This window comes from Anabrus simplex, chromosome 7 (genome assembly GCF_040414725.1).
Source record: "Anabrus simplex isolate iqAnaSimp1 chromosome 7, ASM4041472v1, whole genome shotgun sequence".
Taxonomy (NCBI): Eukaryota; Metazoa; Arthropoda; class Insecta; order Orthoptera; family Tettigoniidae; genus Anabrus; species Anabrus simplex.
This window is the reverse complement of record NC_090271.1, coordinates 179,676,218-179,695,531: the sequence shown is the minus strand read 5'-3', so window position 1 is coordinate 179,695,531 and position 19,314 is coordinate 179,676,218. Positions and strand designations below refer to the sequence as shown.

The 19,314-nt window shown below is 39.2% G+C and overlaps 1 protein-coding gene and 1 pseudogene across 1 annotated transcript in view; both read right to left on the bottom strand.

Annotated features, from left to right (window-relative positions):
* The window catches only part of LOC137501513 (craniofacial development protein 2-like), a 28,817-nt pseudogene extending 17,185 nt beyond the window's left edge, over nt 1-11,632 (bottom strand).
* Nucleotides 1-12,934, bottom strand: part of AlaRS (alanine--tRNA ligase, cytoplasmic) — a 449,485-nt gene extending 436,551 nt beyond the window's left edge. The window contains exons 1-2 of the mRNA XM_067150816.2: nt 12,897-12,934; nt 12,512-12,689 (exon numbers count right to left, since the gene is read on the bottom strand). Coding sequence (XP_067006917.2) covers nt 12,512-12,658 — 147 coding nt within the window. The 5' untranslated portion in view covers nt 12,659-12,689; nt 12,897-12,934. The remainder of the gene's footprint in view (nt 1-12,511; nt 12,690-12,896) is intronic.
* Between the last annotated feature and the right edge of the window lie 6,380 nt (nt 12,935-19,314).

Here is a 19,314-nt window from a genome sequence, read left to right as displayed (position 1 = left end):
TAACTCAGATGGTATAGCTCAGGTTGGTGGGTTCGAATCGAGCAGTATTTGAAGGTGCTCACATACGCCAGTCTCATGTCTGTAGACCTACCGGTACGTAAAAGAACTCTTGCAGGACGATATTCTGGCACCTCGGCGTTTATGAAAAACATGGAAGTAGTTAGTAGAACTAATAACATTATTCTCAATTCCGCAGTGAGCTTAAAAGCTGACCTAATTTCCGTTCACATAGCTTAGCACGTTAGTTCTCCTATATGTTTCCTGGATAAGCTTAAAGATATAACAAACCTGCAAACTGAAAATATGCCCAATAATCTCTCTCCATTACTGGTTATTGAAGAAAATGTTTGCACAAAAGAAAGGAAAGGCACTAAGTAATTTCTGGAACTTTTGAAAATCATACTGCAAAGACTTATTAAATAAACTAGCTGATGTACCCGTGCTTCGCTACGGGATTCTCAGAAAGACTGTCTTTGTGGTTTCCCTAACTGAAGTCAACTTAGGTCGTTACAAGAATGTCAGTAGGAATGTAGCGATTAAAAGCAGTGTTATCATTTAAAATACTTGATCAAATGAAAAACTGCACATTTTCTCATTTTTAAGGAACAGTTCTACGGTGCCTATCTAACAGCCCAAAGTTTCAGTGCTGGAATGAACAGGCCACAGACAGCCTTGAACACTCCTCTGCCACTATTCCGTTAAATATGTACACTGCTCATTCCAATCAGTGCCTCAGAGTAGGAATTGAATAGTTTGCATGCTATGATGAACCAGTTTGTTACGTACCAGTAGTATCAAAAAATTTATGAACCAAGGAATGGCATGCTAAAGAAGAAAGTTAACTATCTCCCCAGCTACTTCCCGCCAACATTCAGACAGGCTGTTATACTCGGTCGAATGGTCGAGTTGGCCGTGTTATTAGGGGCGCGCAGCTGTGAGCTTGTACCTGGGAGGTAGTGGGTTCGAACCCCACTGTCAACAGCCCTGATGATGATTTTCCGTGGTCTCCCATTTTCACAGCAGGCAAATGCTGGAGCTGTACCGTAAGGCCAGGGCCGCTTCCTACCCACTCCTAGCCCTTTCCTATCCCATCGTCGCCATCAGACCTATCCGTGTTGGTGTGACGTAAAGCAAATTAAGAAAGAAATACTGTCTATATAGCAGTAATCTTATCTATCGGAGATGAGTGGCAACAGAGAGACAAAGCACATCACAACAAACAATGGTCAATGTAACGTTATTGTTGATCAGTGTTGTGAGCTTTCTGTATTGTAGGCCTTCACATTTAGTTTCCTTTCAACTCTGTGATATTAGGACGTCTTACAAAATTATTTATAGAGTAGACTGTAGTTCCTTATTCCCCAACTTTACATACCGATTTTCTTCTCCTTTCTTCAATTTTGGCCATCTAGGGACCACAGAATGTAACCCTGTGCATTCATCTTAATCCTTCTTTTCTTGACTTCCAATAGTTCATCCTTTCACTTCGCTGTTTCCTCCTCTCTTGTGTCCAGATGTTATTACCTTACCTCTTTTCCTTCTGGAAACCATTGAAATTTTGTGTCAATCTTCTGAAAGTTGTTCTGTCTTGTATTATATACAGATTTTCATTTAATTCTGTTTACCCATTTTCTCATGACTCGGCCCTGGTATGGACTTAGCAACAAAAATCCAAAATCATGAATATCTCTTATCATAGCCGGTACGGTAAAAGCGTAGGAAACATAAATGATCGGAAATTTAATGCTATATAACTTTAGTTATGTAGTATTTGTCGATAGGACCACTAATAACACATATATTTGAGACAAATTTTAGGCCTTCCTCTAAACTACCATTTCACTCAGCGTTAATAAAATTATTTTTTAGCCTAGATTGTACCGTCTTATTCCCCAACTTTTCATACCAATTTTCATTAAGATAGGACCTCTAATAACATAAATATTTGAGAATTAAATTTTAGGCCTTCCCTTAAACTACCATTTCTCTCAGCGTGAATACGATTATTTATAGCCTAGATTGTAGCGACTTATTCCCGGACTTTACATACCAATTTTCATTAAGACAGGACCACTAATAACAAATATTTGAAAATTACAATTTTCATTAAGATAGGTCCACTAATAAATATTTGAGAATTAAATTTTAGGCCTTCCCCTAAACTACCATTTCTCTCAGCGTGAATAAGATTAGTTATGGCCTAGATTGTAACGACCTACTTCTGGACTTTACATACCGATTTTCATTAACATAGGACCATTAATAACATAAATATGTGAGAAATAAATTTTAGACCTTTCCCTAAACTACCACTCCCCAGCGTGAATAAGATTATTTAAGGCCTAGATTGTAGCGGTCTATTCCCGGACTTTACACACCGATTTTCATTAAATTCTCTCCAGCCATTTTCTCGTGATGCATATACATACATACGGAAATTATGGAAAATTAAAAAGTGCATTTCCTTCTTACTATGGACACGACCGATACAGAAATACCATCCTTTTTCATTTCTGAGCAATGTACAGACAAAACTCTTACTTTATATATATAGATTGTATCATTTAAAACACCCATCTTTTCAAGAATATGGTTATAATAATGTATATCAAAATAAAGCCAGAAATATGTAACATCAATTTGAGTAGGCCTGAGTGAGAAAGTGTGTTTATTTCCTTAATTCCTCATTGAACGTGGAAACCGGCTGAATTATGAATATCTTGATTTATTTCATCTTAACTTTTATCAGTTACTGGGGTGAGGGAACGTTCATTATCGATACTTACATCGAGGTTGGTTTGTTACAGTTACGTCTGGCGATTTTAATATGTAACTAGTCATGTTGGCAGCAATGATGAGCCATTAAAAAAAAAAATGGACGGCAAAATTTACCATTTAGTGTTTGGCCTTACGTGGCGATTACTATATTCGACTGTACAGATGTATAATGACAACAATGGAGCTCAGAGCTTGCAGGAAATCCAGTTTTCCGCTCTCGGACTAATCACGTTGATATGTGACATCATTCTGTACGAGAGGTTCTTTCATTTGGGGACTTTCATCTCAAATACCTGTCAACTGAGAAGATGCCTGTAGACATATTAACCAAGGGACTAACAAAGGATAAGCACTAGAAGCACCAAAATGTCTCGGTGTCAGAAGACTGAAACGTTGAAGCTGGTTCAGCCTTCGAGAGGGGGTGTTGAGAATATATATATTCCTATGACTCTGGCTGAGCCACCATCAAGTAGTGCCACCTACACACTACGGTTTCTTTATCCATTCTAACACACCACGATTATAATCTCCATGTCTATTGCTTTCATTGTATCCATCTGTGATTTACGTATGTAGTAAATAGTGTCATTCTAAAAAAAAAAAGTGCTGACCTTATTACGGTACGCGAACCCATTCAGCACTATGGAGCTCAGGGCTCAAGAAAAGGTTTGCGTACTGAACTTCTAAACTTTCCGAAACATCGTGCCTTGATATTCCCATAGGGAATCTGAAATATTTGTCCTGAATGAATAAATTTATAATACCAATATAAATGGTCTGTTATTGGAAATTATAAATTTTCCAGCTAACTTATTCTTGGTTGCCAGCGTTTCGCCCTCGTGTGCTAGGGTGGGCTCATCAGTTGGTACCTAGCACACCTACCAATACGCTGGCTAGTGCATACCGTGGAGGCCACTGCGTAGGCTAATTGGAGCCACCAGCAGTGCCAATGCACTAAGAGACTTTGTCTCATTACAAAAATGGCCAAGCAGGTATCAAAAAACTGGATTTCTTGGGTTTAGAGTATGTATGCACACTGCTATTGAGATGTACGATTATCTGAGCATTTTGAAACAATGCTCAAGTACATGCCACTTTATGACGTGAGCCAAGATCATACCGACATTTTTTTTTTTTTTTTTTGGATACCTCCATTCTCAATTTGGATCCAAATAACAACCCTACAGCTAAACAGTTCATTTCAGCTTTCAAAAAAATACTGATTTACAAACCCCATGCACCGAGAAGATCGAACTGCGTAGACCTAGAGGACATCCCTATTTTGACTTTCACAATGAAGAAGGATCCAGCCGATGGAATAAATTCTTTGATGCCACGCTTTGACAGCACTGAATTTGGCACGGAAAGTGTCACTGAATCGAGTCATCATTATTTCAAGGAACTTTTCGAAGTGATATATCAGTGAATTTTCATCTCAGACCGTGAAATACATTGCTGGTTTTGTCATGCTTCAAATTGAGCGGAAAATAGCATGTGAGCAATGCATGAGCTGTTTGAGAGAAGTTGAAAATTCAAGTGTCAGTCTCGCCTAATTAGGATTAATAGAAGTGGTTTGGGGTTATGTGAATGATGTTTATCCACGAAATATCACTGTAATATTTGTGACAAATGGAAGATAGTAATTGATTTTACTCAAATAAAGCCTCAAATCGGAGGTTGATTAAGAAATACCATTGTTACTAGCGAGAAATATGTACACGTACTTACGGGCTGTAAAAGGGACTCCATTATGTTGCATTCCGCTGCTCGCGCCGTCTTTTGTTTCTTTCTTAAGGTCGAGACTTCTGTCTAGCACCTGACACTCAGGAGCTGTCATCGGCTATATTCGCTGTCACTCGGCTCATGGTGCCGAACGCATCGTGTCGTCACAGGTCCCGCTTACCTTTGATTACTTGCGAATCTTGAAGTGAAACCAATTAAACTAGTGTATTATTTAACTCTAAAATAGTCAATAACTTTGTGTGCCCAGTATGTTCTCCCAGTGCTTCCTTTTATTATAGACAAGACTATCTTTTATTTCTTGTAGTGTATGCATTCTCAAAGATCCCGCGTGAAAAGATGCTTTCAAACAGTAACCTGTAGCTTGCGCTAATGAGGTGAACTTTGTTAAAACGTGGACTTGAGTTTTTTTTTTTTTTTTTTTTTTTGCTAGTTGCTTTACGTCGCACCGACACATATAGGTCTTATGGCAACGATGGGACAGGGAAGGGCTAGGAGTGGGAAGGAAGCGGCCGTGGCCTTAATTAAGCCCAGCATTTGCCTGGTGTGAAAATGGGAAACCACGGAAAACCATTTTCAGGGCTGCCAACAGTGGGGTTCGAACCTACTATCTCCCGAATACTGGATACTGACCACAGGACTTTAGTACTTTCTTTGAGAATTTTCAGTGAAATTATTACTTAATTACTTATTTAATTCTAAAGTAGTTGTGAATAATTTTGTGGGCTCCGTATGTCAGTACTGTATGCTCTACATCCTTTAATTATAGGAAAACTTGAGTCGTCATTTCAAGAAGAATCATTCAAGTGAAGAAGTACAAGTCACTTCTTCAGCTACAATTTGACATGGGCCTCTATCATAAAGATACAAATATAATATTAATATTTGTGAGTAGATGTAAATGTTTCATAATAATATTAGCGACTTAGTTTCTCTTTAAGGTGTTAGAAATAATGAATGTGTACCAAGTAGCGTTAGAACCGATTATAAATTGCATACACGATAGCATTGTGGGGGTTCAATTATATCACCGAGCCCGTAATTCTGTTCACAGCACACTCTGAACTCGAGGAAAGTGAAAATCATAAGTTCTGAAAAACTCAGTGGGAGAGTGCAGTGGCTAAATATCCTGCTACGATGATCATGCACGAACTTGGCCGATGACGGCTCCCGAGTGTCAGGCGCTAGAACAAAGTGAGGTCCAGGGCTGGCACCGATGAACGGGAGTGCTATGTCTGTGAATACTCTTTTTTATTTTTCCAAATACCCAGCGAGGGTATTTTGTTGAAAGAAAAAAAGGCATGATCCCTGGACCAATACATACGTATATATTTTTAAAGGAAAATAGCATGATCCCTGGACCAATAAACCGTTTAATTATCAAATTACATCGAATGAGAAAAATCAATAAAACGATACCAAAGAACGTCAGTGAGCAAAGACATCACATACGACAGTGTTAGACAAATAAAACACTTACGGAAGCGCTGCGACATAGCAGAAATAGTAGTTGTAAGCCAGTAAAATATGTATTCTCTAAAATAAAATATTTCGGATTATTTCTTAATCAACCTCCGATTTGAGACTTTGAGTAAAAGCAATTATTATCTTCCATTTCTGACAAATATTTCAGTGATATTTCATGGATCAACATTATTCACGTAACTGTGGTTTGGTTTTTCCATCAAAATAAGTAATACGCCTCACATGACCTCACCATCAAAGCCGGTTTATGCATACCCTGCCAATGATCCCACTGATTTGTAACGATCATTCTTGCTACTTTCATGTCTGTTACTTCTAATATATGAATAAGATATCGTGAGTCCACCCGGTTTTCACTCCCATACAGTAACAGCAAAGGTGAAAGATTACACCTTGCCTAACCCCTGTAAGTACCCTCAACCAAGAACTCATTCTAACATCCATCTTCACTGTAGCCCTATTGTCAACATAAACGGTTTCATAATCTATACTTAATCCCATAATCCCCCAGTACAGCTAACATATTTTCCCTCGGTACTCTGCCATATGCCTTCTCTAGGTCCATGAAACTTAGTCTTAAACTCTCTATTGCTCTCGTAGTATTTTTCAGTTACCTCACAGAAACCGAAAATCTGATCCTGGCAGCCCCTCAGTGGTCTGAAACCACACTGGTTTTCATCGAACTTGCCCTCAACCACTGATTACACTCTTGCTTCCAAAATGCACAGGAACACCTTGCCTGATATACTGATCAATCAAATACCCTAATAGTTGTAGCAATACTTCCTGTTCCCTTGCTTATAGATAGCTACATCCAACCAGAAGGTATCATACCAACATTCCTTGCTAATCTTATTATTCTGCGAAGCCAATTCATCCCTGTCCCTCCCCATTATATTTCAACATTTCAGGCCTAATTTCATCTAGTCCTGCTTTATTAGGACAATAGATTTTATTTACTTTTTACTTTACTTTACAGGTCTTATGGCAACCATGAGTTTAGTTACCATCCTTTCAACTTCAAGCATACAGTAATTATACCGATACTGTCCTCTTCCCAATGAGCTCTGTTGTTCACGACATCAACAGAAAGATGTCCTTTTACATAACGATTTTAAAATTATTTCTTCCACCTGTTCAATTAAAAATGTACATTGGTATCCTCATCACAAGGTAGTGCAGCTCCCAGCACACCCCTAATGCAGGTGAGTTGTGTGCACCCAGCCCTCCTTTCAATCTTAAACTTTTCCCAGTACCGGTAATTGAACCTGCGCCGGCAAGGACAGCTACTAATAGTGCTAACTGTTAGGCTCAGGTGTATCTGTCCAGTTTCTCCGCTGCCCAACCAAGCCTTTCCAGGTAATTACTGAAATCTTTCCCGTTACTTCTCCTTGGATTCAACACTTATTTGTTTTCCTTTGCTTCTTTCATCAACATACAAATACCTATCTGTATCAGTCCTTGTTTGGAGCAATTTTGATACGCCTTCTCTTTATGTTTAAAAGATGCTTTCCATTACAAATACACTTTTTCCCATCTTCACTCACAGTGGTTTGTAGGCATTCTATTGCTGTTTCTACTACAGCTTCAGTATATGGCACCCAATCTCTTTCAATATCCTGAACCTGCTTATTGTCTAATGTTGAGAACTTTCCACTAATCATATCCATGTACTACTGTCAAATTTCCTTGTCCTGGAGGTTCTCTACCCTTATTCTCCTGCAGACAGATTTCACTTTTTCTGTCCTAGGCCTATAAATCCTGTTCTATTCCTTCAACAAAAAACCAGAATACCTGCAGTAACTACTTTCCATTCCTATTAGCTTCCATCACATTCTCATATCCTTCAGTTCTATTTCCAACTCTTGCAGTGAAATCACACATTAACACTACCCTATCCTTGCTGTTGACCCCGACTATGATCTCACTCAGAGCTTCATAAAACTCGTCAACTTTACTGTCACCTTCACATCATGAATACACTGAAAAGATTCTCGCTCTAATTCCTTCAACTGCTAAATATACCCATTCGCTCATTTTTAATCCATCTCCTCCTCATTATCTCACCTTACCCTATACTATTTTTGACTCCTGACACGCCCACGCACATTCTCTTTGCTGACTCAGCCAGTTCTACTTTCTTAAAGCACCATTCCCAATGAATTTCTGTTCAACAAGTTGTTCCCCAAGGAGTCCGTCAGACAAGTGGAAGTGGGACTTGGATACTCTGATCTCAGTAAATTCTTTGAAGCAGGATGCTAACACACTTATTATCCGCGCACTTTTTAGTGATAGATTTTTGTACTCGTTGGAGAAGTAAGAAGGGTTCCGTTAATACTGCCAACTGAATGGAAATGAAATCTGAATTGAATCGATAATATGATCGATCGATATGAATTTTATAAACCTTTATTATTTTAAGCAAACAACTGTGTCACACACACACAATATTTAATACTATATAACATTTCCCGTTACGAAACGTGTTCCTAGCATGAATTCTATAGTGTGGCTTTGCTGTGTAAACAACAACAGTACGAGTACTTAAAGTGTACGCCAGATGGCGCACAGCGATGACAAGCGATTCTTAGTTTGTGTTTCAAAGGTTGCCAATACGAATCTCGAAGATAACCAAAGTCGACCGCTTCAGCACTAGGGTGTAAATCTATCACTAAAAAGTGCGCAGATAATACACATACCCCCAATGAGAATCTCTCCTTTAAAGGGTTAGGGAACTCCAGTGGATTTTACAGTTCTAGCCGAGTGAACACACGGTTGGCCATGACTCAGAATGTCCTAAATGCCCTCTCCTATTTCCTACACTGACTCTTAGGACCTCTTACTAATCCACTCAGACTTTGCCCATGGTTCATGAGCTGGGACACAATTACAGCAAAAAACATCACAAAATAATTGCCAAACAATATTACAGAAAAATTGGAAGCAATTAAAACTTCAAGTGAAATATTCAAGACATTAATTAATTTTTAATGAATTCCAAAAAAAATGACAAAATGGACAAGGAGAGGTAAGAGAAAAGAATTGTGTGGAGAGCTAGCTCTCACTGCCCTTTTTTTTTACCCCTTCACTTTCCTTACCTGATTGTTGTTGAGTCATCAGTCCATAGACTGGTTTGATGCAGCTCTCCATGCCAACCTATCCTGTGCTAACCTTTTCATTTCTATGTAACTATTGCATCCTACATCTGCTCTAATCTGCTTGTCATATTCATACCTTGGTCTACCCCAACCATTCTTACCACCTACACTTCCTTCAAAAACCAACTGAACAAGTCCTGGGTGTCTTAAGATGTGTCCTATCATCCTATCTCTTCTTCTCGTCAAATTTAGCCAAATCGATCTCCTCACCAATTCGATTCAGTATCTCTTCATTCGTGATTCGATCTATCCATCTCACCTTCAACATTCTTCTGAAACACCACATTTCAAAAGCTTCTATTCTCTTTCTTTCTGAGCTAGTTATCGTCCATGTTTCACTTCCATATAATGCCATGCTCCACACGAAAGTCTTCAAAAACATCTTTCTAATTCAGATATCAATGTTTGAAGTGAGCAATTCTCTTTTCTTAAGAAAGCTCTTCCTTGCTTGTGCTAGTCTGCATTTTATGTCCTCCTTACTGCTGCCATCGTTAGTTATTTTACTACCCAAGTAACAATATTCATCTACATCCTTTAAGACTTAATTTCCTAATCTAATATTTCCTACATCACCTGCCTTCGTTCGACTGCACTCCATTACTTTTGTTTTGGACTTATTTATTTTCATCTTGTACTCCTTACCCAAGATTTCATCCATACCATTCAGCAACTTCCAGATCTTCTGCAGTCTCAGATAAAATAACAATATCATCGGCAAATCTCAAGGTTTTGATTTCCTCTCCCTGGACTGTGATTCCCTTTCCAAATTTCTCTTTGATTTCCTTTACTGCCTGTTCTATGTAAACACTGAAAAGGAGAGGGGACAAACTGCAGCCTTGCCTCACTCCTTTCTGGATTGCTGCTTCTTTTTCAAAGCACTCGATTCTTATCACTGCAGACTGATTTTTATACAGATTGTAGATAATTCTTCGTTCTCGGTATCTGATCCCTATCATCTTCAGAATCATAAATAGCTTGGTCCAATCAACATTATCGAATGCCTTTTCTAGATCTACGAATGCCATGTACGTGGGCTTGTCCTTCTTGATTCGATCCTCTAAGATCAGACATAAAGTCAGGATTGCTTCACGTGTTCCTACATTTCTTCTGAAGCCAAATTGATCTCCCAACTCAGCTTCAATTTGTTTTTCCATTCTTCTGTAAATAATACGTGTTAAAATTTTGCTGGCATGAGATACTAAACTAATGGTGCGGTAGTTTTCACACCTGTCAGCACCGGCTTTCTTGGGAATAGGTATAGCAACATTCTGCCGAAAATCGGATGGGACTTCTCCTTTCTCATACATCTTGCACACTAAAATGAAATAACCTTGCCATGCTGGTTTCTCCTAAGGCAGTCATTAATTCAGAGGAAATGTCATCAATTCCAGGTGCTTTGTTCCTATTTAGGTCACTCACAGCTCTGTCAAACTCTGACCTGAAAATTGGGTCTCCCATTTCATCAGCATCAACAGCCTCTTCATGTTCCAGAACCAAATTATCTACATCTTTACCTTGATACAACTGTTGGATATGCTCCTGCCATCTTTCCCTAGAAGTGGCTTTCCATCTGACCTCTTAATATCCATACACCTAGATTTCCTTTCTCCAAAGGTTTCCTTGATTTTGCTGTATGCAGAATCTACCTTTCCCAGGACCATACAGCCTTCGACATCCTTGCACTTCTCCTTCAGCCATTATTTCTTAGCTACCTCGCACTTACTATCCACTTGATTCTCTAATCGCCTGTATTATTTTCTGCCCTCTTCATTTCTAGCATTCTTGTATTTTCATCGTTCATCAATCAGGTCTAGTATCTCCTGAGTTATCCACTGATTCTTAGTTGATCTTTTCTTCCTTCCTAACATTTCTTCAGCAGCCCTACTGACTTCATTTTTCATGACTCTCCACTCTTCCTCTATAGTGTTTCCTTCAGCCTTTTCATTTAGTCTTTGTGCAACATGTTCCTTGAAACAATTCCTCACACTCTTTTCTTTAAACTTGTCTAGATCCCATCTTTTTGCATTCTTTCCTTTCTTCAATTTCTTCAACTTCAGATGGCATTTCATGACCAACAAGTTGTGGTCAGAGTCCACGTCTGCTCCTGGGAAAGTCTTGCAATCCAACGCCTGGTTTCTGAATCTCTGCCAAATCATAATGAAGTCTATTTGATACCTTCCAGTGTCTCCAAGTCTCGTCCACGTATACAGCCGTCGTTTGTGGTGTTTGAACCAAGTATTGGCAAGGACTAAATTATGATCAGTGCAGAATTCAACCAGCCGACTGCCTCTTTCGTTCCTTTGTCCCAATCCAAATTCTCCTACTGTACTACCTTCTCTTCCTTGGCCTACCACTGCATTCCAGTCTCCCATCACAATTAGATTCTCGTCACCTTTTACATATTGTATTAAATCTTCTATCTCCTCTTATATTCTTTCGATTTCTTCATCATCCGCTGAACTAGTAGGCATATAGACCTGCACTACTGTGGTGGGCATTGGTTTGGTGTCTATCTTGACAACAATAATTCTTTCACTATGCTGGTCGTAGTAGCTTACCCGCTGCCCTATTTTCTTATTCATTATTAAACCAACTCCTACATTTACCCTGTTTGATTTTGTGTTGATAATTCGGTAGTCGCCTGACCAAAAATCCTGTTCTTCCTGCCAACGCACTTCACTTATACCAACTACATCTAACTTTAGCCTATCCATCTCCCTTTTCAGATTCCCTAACCTACCACAACAATTCAAACTTCTAACATTCCACGCTCCGACTCGCAGAACGTCAGTATCCATCTTCCTGATGATTGCCCCCTCTCGTGTAGTCCCCACCCGGAGATCCGAATGGGGGATTGTTTACTTCCGGAATATTTTACCCGGGAGGAAGCCATCATCAGTACATCATTCATACAGAGAGAGCTGCATGTCCTCGGGAGTTAGTTACGGCTGTTGTTTCCCACTGCTTTCAGCCGTGTAGCAGTATCAACACAGTTAAGCCATGTTGAGTATTATCACAACGCCGTATCAGTCAATCATCTAGACTGCCGCCCTTGCAACTACCGAAAGGCTGCTACTCCCCTTTCGATGATCCATTCATTAGTCTGGTCTCTCAACAGATACCCATCCGATATGATTGCATCTGCGGCTCGGCTATCTGCATCATTGAGACACGCAAGCTCCCCACCGCGACAGGTCACATGCTTCGCAGAGGAGGCCATACCTGATATTTTAAAATCAAAAAGGTCTACAAGCATATGTTTCCTAGAGATCTGAACACAAACTGAAAACCTAAATAAAAACTAAAGCTACCTCAAACTCTGCATGTCTAAATATTGGTTGACAACTTACTTGGTTCATGCCAGCATTAGCAAAAAGAAGAGTGGGATCGTCAAGTGGGATTGTTGATGAAGAATGGACATATTCATGTTGTTTTTTCTTGATGAAAAACTGTAAAAATATATTACGAATCTCCTTCGCCGTTAGTGCAGAATTCATTGTTGCTGACGAGTTCAAACACCAAACTGATCTAAAGGAAAAAGTAATTTAAAGATTAGAACTAATCTACACTACATAGCATATGGTTGACCGATGGTTAACAACATAATTTATGAAAATACATGAACTGTCATATCTGTATAAGAAATTAATTTTATATGACCTTTCATTCTATTCAAATAATTGCATCATCCAAAAGTCATGACAACAACACACCAGTCGTCAATTCATATCTTACCCCTCAACACACGTGCGTGTCACGTCCGTCACTACAACAAAAAAAGAATGTGGCAGTAGCTGAGGATTATATCTTTGTACACCCAACTCACGATCTTTGACTCAAAGATGGAGAGCTTAGAAAAATTAAGCAGTATCGCCACAGAACACGAATGAAATTACTCTAAGATTACCAAAATTTTACCTTAACAACACATAAGAGAGAGAGAGAAAAAAACGAATAACTTCCCGTTGTTTCACATATACGTGAAGATTACCAACGTCTGAGGCCTGTACTACGTACGAACTTTGCAACTTTTCAACATTGCACTTTTCACTTTTCAATCTTTGCAAAGCGCAAAGTCTATCTGTGCATTTATGATCTAGGTTGTACTTTTCAATCCGATCGAGTTTATTCCATGAGCAAACTATATACCGGTAGGCCTAATACTCTGATTTAATGCTTTATTTTCGCGGCGAACTTGAAAATTTTTTTCATGGGAGAGAAAGGTTGTTACAAGAAGTTGTCTGTACTGAAAATTGTCAAGGAGAAACGGGACATCCTTTTTGGCGACTTTAAAAATAACCTCTCAAATAAGGGGGGGCTCATTCTCGACTCCGGCGCTTTGCTTCCAGCGAAGCCTCAACTCATACTGACGTGACGTAGAGGTCTCCTGTCGGCAGTTGTTGCGGTGAACGATAAGGAACTCGCTTTCAGTATAGATCTATTTTGCTGTACGCAGTCTTGTAACTATTTCCGTGTTGTGTTGATTGTTGTCTTAAAGATGAGTAAGGTTTCGTACCACAGATTTCCAAAACGTGAGGAGATTACGCGAGTGAGGGTGTTGCGCTGTAAGCGAAGTGACAAATTTCATCCTGATAATGCCAGAGTATGTTTCATACATTTTCGTCAAGGCGATTATGAACGAGATTTGAGAAATGAACTACTGCGATTACCGCAGAGAAAAATCTTGCGGGCAGATGCTGTTCCGTCTCTGTCCATTGCAAATTGGCATGGCGGCAAAGCTTCGTGCTCAACCACTAGCACCGTTCCCAGCGAAACAGCAAAGCTGCTAGGCCTATCTGTCTACTACTTTTCATATAATATTTAATAAATCGTAATAAATTTGACCAGCTACGTGGAAGTATGAATAAACTAATTCTGACGTGCTACGGTATTGTATACTGGCTAGGGTAGTTGAATTTTGTTTAGAAGGCTTCGGTTCGATTCCTGGTACTAGAACAATTTTTGAATCTTTTTACTTTCTTCTGTTGTATGCCAGCAGAACGTTTTATGGGAGAACACCGAGTTACGACAGTATATTAACTTACAACTATTCATATACTTCGAACGTAGTTAGGCTTATTTTACTTAACGATCGTACTTTCGATTTTATATATGGTTAAAACGTGATCGCTCATAAAGTTTTATCTTCATTTTACAGATTCCAGTGATAGAGATTTGCGTCATGAAGTTACGAGCGTGAAGAAGCAGGCGCGGTTAACATTAGAGACTTTATCACCAACGAAAAGGAAGGTTGACCAGGAGACTAGGACTGAAGCGCTTCAAAATGAGGAGATCTTAAAATTCCGTAAGCGGGTGGAGATTTTGGAAAAGAAAAACGATTTTAAGACAAAGGGAGGCTGCTTTAAAGAAGCTCAAGAGACCTAAGTATCTAGTCTCAAAAAGACAACAACCGTCTCCGCCGAAAGTGAAGAAGAGAGCACACAGAGAGGAAGTAGATAAGATTCTGTCCAAATGTTTTACGCCAGGGCAGATTCGATGTCTCTTGAGAGGCAATAAACGAGTGAAATGGTTCTCGGAGGACATAGCAAATGCTTTGTCTTTGAGATCGCTTTCCAGAAAAGCACATGATTATTTGAGGAACCGGAACATTCCTTTACCATGTCGGTCAACCTTACAAAAAATGGCTTCGGTGCCTTAAATGTAGGCCCAGAATTTTAACAGAGGTGCTATATCTGTTGAAACTCAGCGCAGTAAATAACTAGGAGTCTGAAAATATCGCGGTTTTGACTTTTGATGAAATGAATGTGGACGGACGTTTTCCATACGATTCATCCGATGACTGCATACTAGGACATCACAGCAACGTCCAGGTAGCGATGGTTCGAGGGCCCTTTGCTGCATGGAAGCAACCCATTTTTATGATTTCGACGTGACAATGACCTCAGAGTTGTTAACATATTTGTAAACTTGAGGCTTGTGACATTCATATTGTCGCAGTAACTTGTGACAAGGGGGGCAAAATGCCAAAGTGTGGAGGGAACTAAACGTACTCAAGGACAAGAGCTTTTTTACCAATCCAGTGGATGATAAAAGGAAGGTGTGGGTGTTCTGTGATGTACTCCACCTCTTGAAATTATTGAGAAACCATTTTTAGATTAAGGTTTGACGTTAGCTGATGGTCCAGAATTTCAGAAGAAGACAATAGAACACCTATTACAAACTCAAACAGGGCACCTATCAACAGCGCTTTCTGGAGGTGATTACACAAGTGAGATTTGGTAAACGGAAAACTTTACTTCCATTTCAGAAGGGGTTCATAATATATATAAACTCTCTCTTAGGACATTTTGAAGACCTGAAACATGCAAACATGTCATATATTTTAACTGCCAGTTTAAACCAAGACTGTTTGGAGAATTTTGTTTTACGTGTCCGTGGCCGAGTAGCTTTTTCTTATAGCAATCCGTCCCCTTTTGAAGTTCGTAACAGAATTCGACTCCTTTTACTCACAGGGAGTAATGAAATCCCTCTCCTGTAGTGTGTCAGTGGAAGCTGAAAATAATTCATCGCCGAGTGATACGGGTATTTTTCATCCTGATGCTGATAACGAGGAAGATTTCTTGAGCTTCATAAGCAATGAACTATGTATAGATGTTTTTGAGGGGCCGTTGACACCTGTAGATGAACAGGAAGAAACGTTGGAGTTGTTAAGGATGGAAGACTTGAACCAGGACTTCGAAACTGAAGACGTAAACCAGGATGCAATTAAATACCTTGCAGGCTACTTGGAATTCAAATGTCGCTCTGTTCATGACAGCTTGGGTGATAAAAGTGAAATGTTTGCCTTGCCACAGGAAGTGTCTCACGACTGGTAATCAATCATATATACCGCCTTTTGTTCTCTTATCTCGAGAGAAGTTGAGCTCCTCCGTTTACCCACATTGCCTTTATACTCTATCCCTTTATGATAGTCAGTCCTTTTGGCCTTAAGTAATTATATCTTCTTCTGAATCATTTTCTTGTCTAACACATTCTACTCCTCTTTCCCCTCTTGCAACTGAACGTATTCGACTTACCTTCTACCTAAGGGAAGTAAGTATTTATAGTGACGGGTGAAAATCAGTACACGGACTTGGAGCAGCCTTTTATATCCCTCAACCGTATACTCTCTCTGAGTTTTTCCTCCCTTCTGCCTTTTCTGTTTTTACCGCCGAATTGTTTGCTATTCGACAAGCCCTCATTACAATCAGGTCACATAGGTATTGCACCCAAAAGCGAATTTACGTAATCAATTTATGAATTAAAAATTGAATAATTCGCATATCGAATACTACAGTAGGCTGTGAGAGCTAGCAGTCATAAAGGAACATTCTGGCGCCAGTCAGTCGGCAAGTAAATCCTCAAAACTTGTCTTAGAGCACGAACAACTTGTAGACCGACTTGAGTACTGCATCCAATAAATTTTATGGTACCGCCTAGGAGTGGCAACTTTCTACTTGGTTCTCACGGGAAAATCACGCGTTGAGGCTTGACCTACTTAGCAGGACAAGCGAGACAACGATAGCACCCACCAGCCCTTGGGAGAAAATGGAAGCATCCATGCTGCGAAGAGCGCGAAAGTCTCAGCCAATCACAAAATTCCAAATTTGAATGTCCTGTCATAGCGGGAATCTACAGTCAGTATTTCGCTATTTGGAGCCCGGTGTAGTGGTGAAAAACAGTGTCCTGACTTCCTAATAATATTTGAAAATTTATCGGTGCGAAGGTGTGTTTAATTATTGGCTAATTAATAAAATTTTAACTTCACACGGAAGAGTAGTATCGCCTAGGAAATGAACTGTCATGGCGGGAAGGAACCATTCGCTGGAAGAAAATAACGCCGGTGACGCGCGCCGTCGTGCGGATTACCCTGTGATCGTTTCCCACGGCGCAATATAACAAGTAAGTCAGACCAAAATTAGGAAGATTTTGTACATAATTTTTGAAGCTTTAACCTACGGATGTATGATAAAGCGCTCCCGAGTGCTGGATTACTACGCCACATCCCTTCCACAGAACTATTTTCAAGGTGGGGGGAGAACTCATTACAAAACCAGCGAGCAGGGTGGTGAATCTTCAGTGACTGTGTGTTCATTGTGTGTTCACTGTGTGTTAGTGTGTTCACTGTGTTTAGAGTGTGTCAGCTAATTCAGTTAGTCAGCTTTGAACTTTACTTTGTCTGGTAAGAAAGCGATCAGAGACACTTGATGGCATTGCGACTGAGCCATGTATTTTACTTGGGAGAGTAACATTTCAGAAATGAACACTTTAACAAACTTTTTACTTTACTTTGAGTTTATGCAGAGATAACAGGCAATAGCTATATTTTTCAACACTTGCCTTAAATGAACTCACAATACTAATCGAGAGGGACAAGTCCATGTTTCAGCGTAGCTGCATAAAACCTTTCTAAGCCACGTGTAGTTTGACATTTGTTGGAAAGCTATTTTATTCTTCATTTTTGGAGGACGATCAGCATAAAATTCTCCACATCATTGGAAACTGTACTTTAGCTTGCTTTTACCACTTACAATAAACTGTTATGGCAAGCGAGATGTTTTCGGGGAGAAACTAGTTAAAGCAGACAGGGAGCAGAATGTCTTTTCATTAAGGAAAGGCCGCAATGTTAAAGAACTTGAGGAAACTGTTATGTTCCGAAGAGGTGAACAACCGGTAAGCCACTAGGTAAACAAACTGAGACCAGCAGGTGTCTTCAGGCAGGTAGCGGAGAGGAAACTTTCGACTTCACGTCAGGAGTCTATGCAGTGCAATTGTATAATCTTCACTGGAGTGCGAGAAAATGCGAGTGTTTATGTTAATGTAAGCGTGTGTAACGCCATGATAAAAATGTATCAAGTTTGCGTGTGTAAAAATTTGGAATACCACATCAGCTTCAAGATGGAATTCTAATTCATCATGACGGAGCCCGGAGGGTGATCCAACATGCCTCCAGCACCCAGGTATGAGCATCTACAAAATAATGTAAATAAATATGTAGGACTGTGAGCTAATCGATGATCAAATGTAGCTTAGACTGTTAGGTAGGATTGTAAATAATTCACATTTTAATAATCATTATAATGATAATAATAATAATAATAATAATAATAATAATAATAATAATAATAATAATAATAATAATAATAATTTTTGCACTTTTAGCTAGGGTTATTTGCGCACTTCCTTTATGTAGATGTGTTTGCGTATTATTATGGATCATTTGTAGTAAGTCACTTTGACAATTTAGGATGCTATATTGTTTGATCTCTATGAGTGTAATGCTGATTTATAATAATAATAATAATAATAATAATAATAATAATAATAATAATAATAATAATAATAATCATGTTATTATAACTTTAGTTTTGAGCGATATTTCTGTTAGAGTTGTGATCTTGTAGACGCCGCCTTGTTGATTTTAATGCTTATTTGGAGATTTGCGCATTCAGCTTGTTTTATGTTGCGGAATCATCATTCAAATGACCGTTTCCGGTAGTTCTTATACCGTGTATTTTGCGACGATTTTTCGTGGACGCGAGTATTTATTTCTGTGTAGTTGCGGTTACACATTTTTCAATAGCTGTGTTTTGAGAGGCAATCTCGTCATTTTTAGTAAACAGTTAGTGACAGGAGGCTATTGATGACGCAGCTCTGATATTTTGTAACAAGTGAAGCAGAGAATGATCTAGAAATCGAGCTAAATGAATAATATCCCTGATGATCTACGTTGATAATGGAAATGTGATATTTGGACCATGTCATGAACTGTCGTAAGAAAGAGTGATGTGCACGACAGATATTTCGCCCGCCGGATACGAGCGAGGCCGTATTATGAGGTACTACGTCGAGAATAATGATGAGTAAATAGAATTAAGAGATGAATAATTTAACCAGGAGTGTTAAATACGTAACGACATGGGTTATGATTGTAGGCAGAAGCCTGTATTTTGTTTCAAATAGTTCCAGGGAAAGTAGAAGCTCGACAAATATGCTAGCCGTAGTACATGTGACCAGAGCAACGAATCAGTGTGCATTTTGATAGTCATGTAGAGTCATGGATGACATGGAATAGCGGTAATTATTGTCCGTAAAGGTTAAATAGTGTCATGGCCAGACATTTGTCGTCTGAGGTTAGAGATTGCCGTCAAAA